Source organism: Sus scrofa, chromosome 8, assembly GCF_054392235.1.
Source record: "Sus scrofa isolate SSC_HxYL_T2T_F1_AM1 chromosome 8, Sscrofa_HxYL_maternal_Yorkshire_Landrace_v2.0, whole genome shotgun sequence".
Classification (NCBI taxonomy): domain Eukaryota; kingdom Metazoa; phylum Chordata; class Mammalia; order Artiodactyla; family Suidae; genus Sus; species Sus scrofa.
Genome location: NC_139390.1, coordinates 31,943,818 through 31,955,913, shown reverse-complemented (window position 1 = coordinate 31,955,913; position 12,096 = coordinate 31,943,818). Strand labels below are relative to the sequence as shown.

General features: G+C 46.3%; 1 protein-coding gene across 50 annotated transcripts in view; it reads left to right on the top strand.

Moving 5' to 3' along the window:
- Positions 1 to 12,096, top strand: part of APBB2 (amyloid beta precursor protein binding family B member 2) — a 380,374-nt gene that overhangs the window by 268,968 nt on the left and 99,310 nt on the right. For 30 of the 50 annotated variants that reach the window (XM_084971863.1, XM_084971878.1, XM_084971855.1 and 27 more), the window contains 3 exons: positions 1,770 to 1,832; positions 2,208 to 2,293; positions 2,382 to 2,442. In XM_084971863.1, coding sequence (XP_084827989.1) covers positions 1,770 to 1,832; positions 2,208 to 2,293; positions 2,382 to 2,442 — 210 coding nt within the window. The remainder of the gene's footprint in view (positions 1 to 1,769; positions 1,833 to 2,207; positions 2,294 to 2,381; positions 2,443 to 12,096) is intronic. The other 20 variants (XM_084971889.1, XM_084971870.1, XM_084971885.1 and 17 more) reach the window with 1 other exon arrangement.

Genomic DNA, 12,096 nt, shown 5'->3' with positions numbered 1-12,096 from the left:
TGTACTTAATGTTTCAGGACCTTATCAGGAGTGTTTATTAATCTTCCTACAATGCTGACTCTGAAACTTTTTTGCTCACTGGTCCTTCTGAAAATAGGAGAAAAGTTAGGGATCCATCTCCCCAGAAAGACACACCTGCCCAAAACCCCGCCCCAATTCCAGGTGATTCACAGGTCCCCTCAATTAACAGATTAAGATTCTCCTGCAATGTTAATTTTCTCCTTAGTGAAAAGTGTACACTTCTTTTGGAGATGGAGTGAGGAAACGGGTGAAGGACGACAGCATTCCGGCTCTTGTGCTCAATGAAAGAGATTAAAAAAAAAAACAATACTGTGTGTAGTCTAAGTGGTCTAGGTTCTGTTTTATTTTGCAAAACTGCAGCTTGGATGATGCTTACTTCCAAAAGCAAAACAGCAATGACACCCACTGTGCAGTCATGATAATGAATCCAAATTTGCAATGACTGCTCTCAGAGAGTCCCACAGGGCCAAACAAATGCATTTTCAACACCTGGGACATTTGAACTTAGCTTCTTCTGTTTTGAGTGGCTTTAACAACTGTATTAGTTGTGCGCAGCATAACAGATCGGTACTACTGTCTCATTTCCAAAGAAAGAATTTTAGTTGAAAAACTTTCTTCATGGAAAAGTGTCCCTTGTTGATTTATTATCCAGGAGAAGATATTTGTCTGACAGAACGGTGGAACAAATTCATAAGGATATGCTCAGGTGTTTTATTAGTATCATTTATTTTTTGAAATGTCACATGAAAAAGATTTGAATGTTCCATCAGTATAGTAGAAAGGAAAAAAAAAAGCATTTCCATCTTGTCCGAGGTGAACAGAAGGAAAGAGTTGTTTCGATTCAACAGTCTAAGGAGTTCCTTTGTGGCACAGCAGGTTAAAGATCCCATGTTGTCACTGCAGCAGCTTGGGTCGCTGCTGTTTTGTGGGTTCCATCCCGGGCCTGGGAACTTCTACATGCCATGGGTGCAGCCAAAAAAAAAAAAAAAAATCTGTTGTAAGAGGTTTCCCAACAAGGCAAGGCTTTGCACTTTGCTCTAAAACTATGTTTAGAAAAGCATTTCGTGATTGAATATTAATTTGTGAAGAGACTTGGTTGGAAGAGAGCCAAGCTTTTTATGAAAAAGAGGAATTTACATTCGATTGTCTGGGTGAAATCTCACCAAGATGATGCGGTCAGGCTGGATTCCTTACCCTCTTTCTCCTTCATTGTCCTTTTTTCTTTCAAGTGAAAAGTGGAAATAATTTGGCCCCCAGCTTTTATACCCTCAGCTGTGGACATGCCCCCGTTTCCAACCAGTGCATTGACAAGCATCCTTCCTAATTCCACCTCCACCTCCAAAAAACAGTTGTTTGGTTAATGGGAAGAAGGGTTCCTTTGGAATTAGGTGCACTGGGCATTTAATACTTTTGTCGCATATCGTGTGCTTTTAAGAGCACACTGAGAAAGTAACCTCACTGTCTGGTAGTAACATTCAGCCCCTTGTCCCTTGTTTGGGTAAGTAATAAAAGCCCCTCTCTTTTCTCCTGGCCTAGTCCTCAGGTGACAGTCTAGCTCTAGGAGCGTGAGCTCACATGTTGCTCTGAGAGTGAATTTGTTCCCTAACCCATCCTGTGAATATCAATGCTAACAACAGTGTCTTGTGTGTGTGTGTTTCTTTCTTTTTTTTTTTTTCCTTTTCCTTTTCTTTCTTTTTTTTTTTTTTAAATCAATGTGCTTTTTCCTATGTGAATAATTACATGTCTAGAAACAGCCATGGAGTGATTTTGCTGTTCTGAATGGGGGAAAGATTAATAGTGACATTTGGAAGGCAAGTATATTGTCAGATTTGAGCTCATTTGTCCTCTTTGCATGGCTGTGGCTGCATCTTCCTTGTGAATATCATGCATTCTGCAGGGACCGAGCCATGGGGCTTCTGGCCAGGGCTGTGGGGCTCACACATGTCGTCTTTTTTGATGTCTCTCATTGTGAATGACTTCAGGCTGATGGCCCCAGGTTCCGCTGTCTTGTAAGAACCGGCACTTGCCCCAGCCAGCATCAGCAGCGCATGCATGCCTTTTTCTGCCTAAGCTCACACACACACTCTGCCTTGAGCGGGGAGGACTTTGCTCCCTTTGCTGTTTGAGGCCATGTAATGGTCCCTCCCCCTTTCTGCATTAACAGCGATCGATCTCTTTTCCTCTAGGATTTGCATGCAGCCACAGTCAACCCGGACCCCAGTTTAAAGGAATTTGAAGGAGCCACACTGCGCTACGCATCCTTGAAACTCAGGTAGAGCTCGTGCCGCCCTAACATAGGGCTTTGTGCAGCTAGAGTGTGCAGTCGGATTCTAAGTGCAGTTTTCTGTTTTTCTTTCTAGAAATGCCCCACATGCTGATGATGATGATTCTTGTAGCATCAACAGTGACCCAGAAGCCAAGGTTTGTACGAAATGTGCTTTCAGCGACCCGGTTTTGTTTGTGCACCAAAGTGTTGACTTTGGATAATGGCCCAGTTTTTACAAACTGTCAACTCCAAGCCACTTCATAAGGAATTATCTCCCAGTCCTATCTCTTTCCTAATCTCCCCAACACTTGACGTAAATCCCTCCACCAGGTCAGGTTTGAGGGGTTTTCTGTGATCGTACCGGCTCTGCCTGTATCTCACATCAGCTCTTTGTACAATGTGCTACGTTAAAATTATGGTTCAAACAGGTGGGCTTCGGAAGCCTTTGAAGATAAGCCGGGCTCTGCCTTGCAGTGCCAGGAGGGGCAGGGGTTGAACAGGTGCCACAGACCCCTCACAGCCACCTCCTCCAGGGCAGCCTCACACCTGTGCAGTGACAGCTCCTCGCTGTCCCCGTCATAAACACGGGCCTGTTTTATGGTGGAAAGTGAGGGTGAACTTTTGCTCTGGACTTCTGGTGGGGGTCCCGCAGGACCAGCATGACGGGTATGCAGCCAGAACAGTTGGCCAGGGCCCTGTGCTGAGACTCGGGGCCCCGTGTTTTGCTGTGCAGTTGCTCTCTTGACGTTCTTAATGCGTTGATCTTTGTGTTCTGGAAGCGAGGTCCTGTGGGGCGATGGCGTGCCCCCGGCAGTTGGAGCCTTGGCTCGTGCCCAGTCCTGCCACCTTCCCTCCCACGTGTTTCTCAGCTGCCCATTCCCCTGCTCGCTGGCACCTCAAGCCCTGCCAGTCTTCCCATCCCTGCCTCCACCCCTGTAGGGGCCTAGGTGTGAGCCTAAGAAGAGAGGGTGCCAGGCACCCAGACTCCATGCTGTCTCAGGAAGGGGCAAAGCAGTGGCCTGCCTGGCTTGGGGTGAACAGCACAACCGTGGGTCAGTGGGTGACTCGGGGGCCCAGCCACTCCCAGTCCAGGTAGCTAACACGTCCTGGGACAGGTGTTGCAATACACTGGGCAGTCACCCGATTGCTGCGGGCTGCGGTGGCGGGTCCATGGGAAAGGGGGATTCCTGGCTGTTTCTCCACCTCTGGCCGGGCCATGGTGCCTCGGTCCAGCTGCTGGTGGTCTGTGGGGGTGGGCAGCCTGGGAAGGTGTGTATTCTCCCACGAGACATCCTCAATCCCAAGGGAACATGACTTTAAATACCAAAAAAAAAAAAAAAAAAAAAAAAAAAGGAGTGGAGAGAGAGAAACACAGAGGGGAAAAAGCTTCCTGTCTGAATACTTTTTACAGCGTTCCCCCCCCTACATTTTGAACAGGAGGGGGCCCTGCATTTTCATTTTGCATATTTCATTTTCATTTACAAATGATGTTGCTGGACCTAGATTTTTTCAGCCTCCCAGAGCAGGTCTTTGTGAATGAAACAGCATAGAGGTTGCTGCACCAGTTGATAGGTCTGGAACACCGTGCAGGTTCAAAACCTTGGCTCCCGGTCTGGATGCTGCCTTATGGCCACTGGTTCTGTAAGAATCGCCAGGCTCGCTGATGAAATCACCATTGCCCCTTCCCCAGTTGCAAATTGGAGAAGGATGACGACAGTGTGGACCACATTTCTCAGCTTCATTCTAGTAAGCACAGGTGATCGGGTGAAGGCTGCTTCGGAGCCAGCCGTGTTCTGAACGAGTTCTTGGGCTGACACGCTGGCCTTTAAAGATAAATTGGATGGCAAGGAGGGGAAGGGATGCAGTAAAACAGGGAGGCGGGCTCTGAATAATTTGCCTTGCTACCAGGTGTTTTACAAGGGCTATCGGCAAAGCCTGGAGGAGGAGGAGCGAGAGGCAGCACTGTCTCTCCACCAGTAAGGGCTGGGCCATTGATGTCTGTAAATTACACCAAGTGTGAAATTGACCAGAGAGGGCTGGAGGGTGATGCCTGGATCTGAGAAGGAATTGGTAACGGGAATGGGAGGCCCCTCACCTAAGACAGCGCTGTCTCTTTTTTTTTTCCTCTCACTCGTATTGCTCACTGAATTCTTTTTTTTTTTTTTTTTTTTTGTCTTTTTGCCTTTTCGCCTTTTCTAGGGCCGCTTCTGTGGCATATGGAGGTTCCCGGGCAAGGGGTCTGATCACAGTTGTAGCCGCAGGTCTACGCCACAGCCACAGCAACGCAGGATCTGAGCTGCGTCTGCGACCTACACCACAGCTCGTGGCAATGCCAGATCCTTAACCCAATGATCGAGGCCAGGAATCGAACCCACAACTTCATGGTTCCTCGTCGGATTCGTTAACCACTGAGCCACAATGGGAACTCCCATGCTCACTGAATTCTTGATCTGCCACCCTTCTGTTGCCTGCCTGTCTATTCCAGCCCCTCTTAGGAATTTGTTCGTGTTAATAAGGAGGTTCAGCTTTCTCATAGTTACTGAAGTTGTACTTAGTTCCAAACAAAAAAGTATGTGTCTTGTATTATTTATTCTATATCCTACTTTGTTCCATAAAAGATCTGAGGAGACTTATAAGAACAAACGCTTTCCTTAAAAGCACAGAAAATGTAAGGGAATAATCAGCGCATCTGTGCTGAGGCAGGAGACGGAGGTAGAATAGATTAGACTCGGGAGCAGGAATAAACATGGCCCTTCAGAACATAGGACTCTTGGCACAGTTACAAAAATTGACTTTTGGGTTCATTTTTGTGGCTCCTAGTAATTATTATTATTACTCTTTGGCCACCCTGAGGCATATGGAGTTTCCAGGCTAGGGGACTTAAGCTGCAGTGGTGGCAATGCTGGATCCTTAACCCACTGAGCCGGCCGGGGATCAAACCTGCATCCCAGCACTCCCAAGACGTCACCAATCCTGTTGCGCCGTAGCGGAAGCTCCTCTAGTGATTATTTATGTTGAGGATTTTTACCACGAATGGCATGAATTCCTGTGAGGGCATCTCAGAATCTTGAAAGGACTTCTCCGAACTCTACCTGCTTCTAACTCCCCCTGCCCCGCCTTGAATTCTGAACGTCACTGTCACTCTGGAGGACTCCAAACCTGTCGGGAGGGGAAAAGGGTTTCACTCTGTGCTTAAGGCCAAAGTGAATAATATTGTGGAATATAATTGTTTTCATAGGGCTCTAGTGTAAAAGTAATTAATTGTAAGATTGAATATTGAGTGCTAACTTGTCAGGCACAGTCCTAAAGACTCCATTGCTGTCCTCCCTCAAATTCAGAAGGCTGAGTATCATTATCTCCATTTTGCAGATGAGGAAACTGAGGCACAGAAAGTTTAACAGCTAGTTAAGTAGTAGGTCAGGATCTGAATCCAGGCCGTTTGGCGGCAGAGCGCACTTCCGCCGCACCCTCCAGAGGAAGGGTGCACTGAGGGGCCACAGCCTCAAATACTGTGATAGTGTCCCCAGCAATACCCAGTAAGTATAGATAAAAATTGAGGTTCCGGCAGTTGGAGTGTAGCTTTACTCACTGCAAAAGTGAAAGTAAATTGGGGGAGGAGGATGACACCATGGACGTGGACGGGTTCTGCTTGAGGCAGAGAGATGAACTCTAGACTCTGGAAGTGGAATGAATGGGCTGCAGGTTTTTACAGACCCTCCCTCAGTGGTATAATTTCAGCCAGGCTTAGGGTAAGAGTTGGGCGGGACCAGGAGGAAGCCAGGAGGCGGGTGTGTGTGCTGGGGTGGCGCTCACCCGAGGGGCTGCTGGTTGGGGGTGCATGTACAGCGCCCCGAGTAGATGGCGCCCCTTTGCGAAAACTGACGCGTCTCGCTGCTGCTCTGGATGCAGAGTCTGTCCACCCCCTGCTGGAAACGGGCCAAAGGAAACCCTGCAGGGAAGCCTAAGTTGATCCTTCAGAATCATAACGGTTTCAAATTCCAACTGCACAAAGTGAAATTATCTTTTACAAATTTGGAACAAGGCTGTGTTGGTTGCGAGCTGACTTTGATGAGGCCACTTTGGAGGATTCCCTGTTGCCACCACCCTCTGGTCTCTACCGTTTGCCCCTTTGTCACTCTGCCTCTGTTTGTTTAATGCTCTTTGGGGTGCCTGCAGGGGAAGAAAGGGTATGGTCTAACTAGATTCCCCAACTTCAAGCATTAGATAGACTTGAATGTATATAAAGGTCACTTTTGGGAGTTCCTGTCATAGAGCAGCAGAAACGAACCCAACTAGGAACCATGAGGTTGCGGGTTCGACCCCTGGCCTCACTCAATGGGTCAAGGATCCAGGTTGCCCTGAACTATAGTGTAGGTTGCAGACGGCTCGGACCCAGTGTTGATGTGGCTGTGGCTCCGATTACACCCCTAGCCTGGGAACCTCCATATGCCATGGTTGCTGCCCTAAAAAAGCAAAAATAAAATAAAGGTCACCTTTCATTAATCCTTTCCATCCTTTCAGTTTGCCAAGGTCCTGGGAACTGAGTGCCCCTAAGACAGGCAGAAAGTATCCTTTCTTTAGAGAAAAAATATTTAATTTCATATGCACTGGAATTCTAAATATAGTCCCTGAGGAATGATTACTGAAAAGATTATTATAGAAAATGTCTTCCTTACTCTCTAAATGAAACTTACACGCTGAAAAAATAAAAGTCATTTTTAGACTTTCATCAGGATGTGGATACTTTGGAATCCTCTCCAACCATTGAATCTGAGCATCCTGATAATCAGTTGTTCAGGGAAACATCTAAGTAGCAACATAAATGAACTCTTCCTCAAACCAAACTCATACCTGCCCTCCCCACCAAGAGTAAAGGATTTATATAACTCTGATGATGTTTTTTGAGCCTAATTTTTTATACAATAAATGTATTTTTAGTTGATACAATATCGTATGAGTTTGTGTATAATTATGAGCTCTTTAACTTTTAAAAATAATTATAGATTTACAGAAAAGTCAGGAAGATTGAGTTCCCATCTACCCTTCACCTTCATGCCCTAATAATAAGATGTTCATAATCATGGACAGTTATCCAAACTAAGAAATTAATGTTGTTACTATATTATTAACCAAATAAATCCCAATTTTTTCTCAATTGTCCTTTTTCTGTTCCAGGACCTAATCTGTGATCCTGGCATTGCATGTTCTGAACTCTTAAAAAAATAATTTCACAGAGTTCCTGTTGTGGCTCAGTGGTAACAAACCCAACTAGTATCCATGAGGATGCAGGTTCAATCCCTGGCCCCTCTCAGTGGGTTAAGGATCCACCATTGCTGTGAGCTGCAGTGTAGGTCGCAGACGCAGCTCGGATCTGGTGTTGCTGTGGCTGTGGCTGTGGCTGTGGCCGGCAGCTGTAGCTCTGATTAGATCCCTAGCTTGGGAACCTCCATATGCCGCGGGTGCGGCCCTAAAAAGAAAAGAAAAAAAAACTTTGTTATCATAATCTTAAATTTTTTTATTTTTTCTCTTTATTTTGTGTCGCTTTTCCATGCGAAAATGTTTTTTAAATGTCTGTATATCCAAACCTTTTGTAGATTTGGCCTCTTGTGCTTCATTTGTCAAGCAGGCAACTTCTTGTCGTGTCTAGGTGGTCTGGTAGCTTGCAACTTCTAAATTCCCATAATTTTGCAGCCTGCCCCCTGGGTTTATCCTACTGTCATACTTTATAATCCTAATTTAGCCCTTTTAAAACTTCCCTTTTACCATAGCATGTAACCAATTACTTTATTATAATGATCAACACTAAAATAAAACCCAGTTATCATTAAACTCTAGAAAACTTAATGCTTTGAAAAATACGTACTAATTCCTTAGGGTTTTTTCCTTTGTGTCACGGTGTCCGGACTTCTGTAAAGGAGGTGTTCTGCCACCCTGTGGACAATATTGAAAATTACATCTTTAAAGAAATAGGCATTTCATTTGGAATCATTGAATTGCTTATAGCTAGAAGTGACATTAAAGAAGATGTGCTGGGCTTCCTTTATAGGTGAGCAAGTGAATCTCAGAAAATTTGGGGACATAACTATCCCAGGGTCACATAATTAGTGGTGGAAATGGCCTTCAAAGGGGGGGGGGGGGCTCCTGACCTCTGACCTCCCCATCCTACTCTGTTCTCTGAGTTTAACAGCCCATTTTCAGGACATTTGTGAGAAGAAGTAAGTAGAACTCCTTTTAGAACACCGTTCTGGGAGTTCCCGTCGTGGCGCAGTGGTTAACGAATCTGACTAGGAACCATGAGGTTGCGGGTTCGGTCCCTGCCCCTGCTCAGTGGGTTAACGATCCGGCATTGCCGTGAGCTGTGGTGTAGGTTGCAGATGCGGCTCGGATCCCGTGTTGCTGTGACTCTGGCGTAGGCCAGTGGCTACAGCTCCGATTCGACCCCTAGCCTGGGAACCTCCATATGCCACGGGAGCGGCCCAAAGAAATAGCAAAAAGACAAAAAAAAAAAACACTGTTCTTTGGAATCCACAGCAAAGGAACAGACTAAGGAAAATTATATTTTCCCAAGTATTCAATTCTCTGGGCTTTTGTTTCCTTGACTGGAAGATGAATGTGTTACCGTCTCAAAAGTCACTCCTGGATTTGACGCATCTTCAGATCTGAAATGAAATGTAGCAGTCCTCATCTGTGGCGTCTGAAGGTGAAATAGTTCAGTCTGATCTGCCTCTAAATCTGGAGCAAGAAAGAAAGAGTAGTTGGAGCCAGGGCTGGAGAGAGGGACCTGGCGCCCTTTCACAGACACACACTGTGCATGTGCCCAGCGCTGTGCAAGGCACTTCAGCTTGGTTTTCCTGCAAACACAAGGCACCGTGGTGATTGCCCCCATATTGCAGATAAAAAAACTGGTACTTGGCATGGGTTGAGTAATTCGTTTTATCACACAGCCAGTAACTGTTGGAACTGAGACTCAAACTTAACTGCATTTGACTCTGAGGTCTCAGATAGCATGGTGCCCTGCCCCCAGCAGTCACTTCATGGCCAGTGGCTACCTAAGTGTTTGAGGTGGAGTAGATGGGATGTTGGAAGTCGGCAGGGTGAGGGGGCTGGAGTGGCACTGCTTGAGGACAGACCCCCACACACACACTACCGCTTCCTTTGCACCGTCCCCCAAACTCGCGTGGTCCAATCCTTTGTGTTACTTTCCCACTTTCCTGCCCACATTGGCAAATTCACATTCAGTTGTCTGGGGCTGGACAAGGTACTGAGGTTCTGTTAAGCCCTGTAGGCGCTGCTGATGCTGGTGGTCTATACACAGCATGTTGCATAGCAACAGGGAAAAGTTTGAAGTTGGGGGTGGTTTTCACGCATCCTCTACAGCGAAGTAGAGATAGTCTTTCTCCACAGCACCTCCCAGTTCTGTTACAGGCACTTGCATCCAGTTACAGAGACTCTGGGAATTTTTACCCAAGCACTAGTTTTTGTAAAAGCTTTGCTTGTCTCCTTCGTCTTTTGTTATAAGTTGCCCCAGATGGAAAAAAAAAGGGGGTTGGGGGTGGGGAGCAGAGATGTTACAAATCAGCCGATGTGTAGGTTTGGTAGAGGAACGTTCTGAAATGAATGGTGAATGAACATGAGATTCTAATATTCATCTGTAAACTTAATTTATCTGTGTCCTTCATTGATTCCTATTAGCATAGATTTTCCTGAAGTAATTGCATTAGTGGCTACTGATGAGATTAACACTAATAGATAAACAGGAAGGGTAGCTCTTGCAGATTTATTTCCGGTCTGTGTAGCAAATTCATTATCATTATTTAGCGTTTATGTGGGATATAATGTGCCTGTAGTTCTTAGAATTGATGTTTGTTCATGTGGCACAAGTTTTTTTTTCTTTCAGAAATCCTGATCTGTGTGAGTTTAGATTTGATTTCTGTTGTTGATGCGTTAATTGAGTCAAAAACATTTACTGGATGCGTAATGTTAAAGGAGAAGTTATGTGTTATAATGACTAAGAGTATGGACTCTGGGCCCAGACTGACTTGAGTTCAAAGCCAGAGTCTGCTGCTCACTTAGCTGGGCCACCTTGGGCATAGCCTCTTTGCACCTCAGTTTCCTCATCTGTAGAGTGGGAATAATAATAATAATAATAATACCTAACCTCACAGGACGACTACAAACATTAGGTGAGTTGGTATAAATGTGAAATGTACATCAAGTACTTAGAACCATCCCTGTTATACGTTACACATTAGCCATTACGACTCTTCTGTTACAAAGAGGAATAGATATATCCCCTGCCTTCAAGGTGCAAACAACAAACAGGTAAATTCAGTGCATTGTGCAAAGGGCTGATCTATCACATTATGAATGGATGTTGCATCAGGGACATCTACCCTGGCTGGGGAGTAAAGGGTGCGTCTATGGTTTTCCAGGAGATAATGCCTAAGCTAACGAGTGTACTTGTATTGCAGCAGGATTTAGAGAGTCTCTCCCAAAAAAATGTAAATGTAAGTGTAGAAGATTAAAAAATAATTTTAGGAGTTCCTGTCATGGCTCAGCGGTTAACGAACCCAACTAGTATCCATGAGGATGAGGGTTCGATCCCTGGCCTCACTCAGTGGGTTATGAATCCAGCATTGCCATGAGCTGTGGAGTAGGTCGAAGATGCGCCTTGGATCCCACATTGCTGTGGCCGTGGTGTAGGCTGGTGGCTACAACTCTGATTGGACCCATAGCCTGGGAACCTCCATATGCTGTGGGTATACCCTAAAAAGACAAAAAGAAAATTGTGTAATTTTATGTTCATTTTCAACAAATGCTTTTAGGAGCAGATCTATTAAGATTAGGCCCACCCGTGTTTGTCCAGTACTGCAGATGACATTGTTTCTGTTATCTATTCCTATGCACATGTGTAGCATACTATGCTAAAGCTTGGTAGCTTAAAACAGCCGTTTATTTTGCTCATTAAATAAATTTTGTGGGTTCAGGAATCAGGGACAGGTTCAGTGGTGCATTTCCTCTCTGATCCACAAGGGGGCGTCCGGAGGCTGATGGGACTAGAGGACCACTTTCAAGATGGCTTCCTCACTCACGTGCCTGGTGGCTCCGGGTTCCCTCTTCAGGTGGCATCTCATCCTCCAGGGCCTCTCCACATGTAGAGAGGTGTGCTTCTCACCGCTGTCTGGCTTCCAGGAAGCAGGAAGCTGAAGCTACCGGGTGAGGCAGGGCTGTTGGGCATGGGCCCGCATCACTCCCATCCAGTTCTGCGGATCTGAGCACTCACAGCCCAGACCCATGATGAGAATGTGTCAGGGTCCCACTGCAGAGAGCACCTAGGGCGGGAGCTTTGTCGCTGCCATCTGTGAGATGGACAGTCTGTGACAGATGACATTCCCACGTCTCAGTCACTTAGCAGAGATGCCCTTAGTGAAGGGCAGGACTATCAACACAGCTAAATCGGGAAACCAAGGCGCAGAGCCAGAGCGACCTCACCAAGCCCCGGCAGAATGCCTTCCATCCTCTCGCACGCGGCTTTTAGGTTGATGCTCACAGGAGAGTGAGGTGGAAGGAGCACGGGAGGCAGGGTCATGTAGCTGGTCTGGGAAGAACCGTGTCAAGCTGGGCTCCCGGCCCTGGCCCAGCGTGGCTTCCCACCGAGCAGCGGGACACTCACCGCCACGTGGACACCAAGCCCCAGGCCTTCGATTCTCATGTGTCTCGCGACCCAGAGGGCAGCGCTTCTGCTTCTAAAACTGTTTTCCTTGCTTTCTTTGCCAACACGGCCCGCGCAGAGGGCTGTGTTTCTGGCA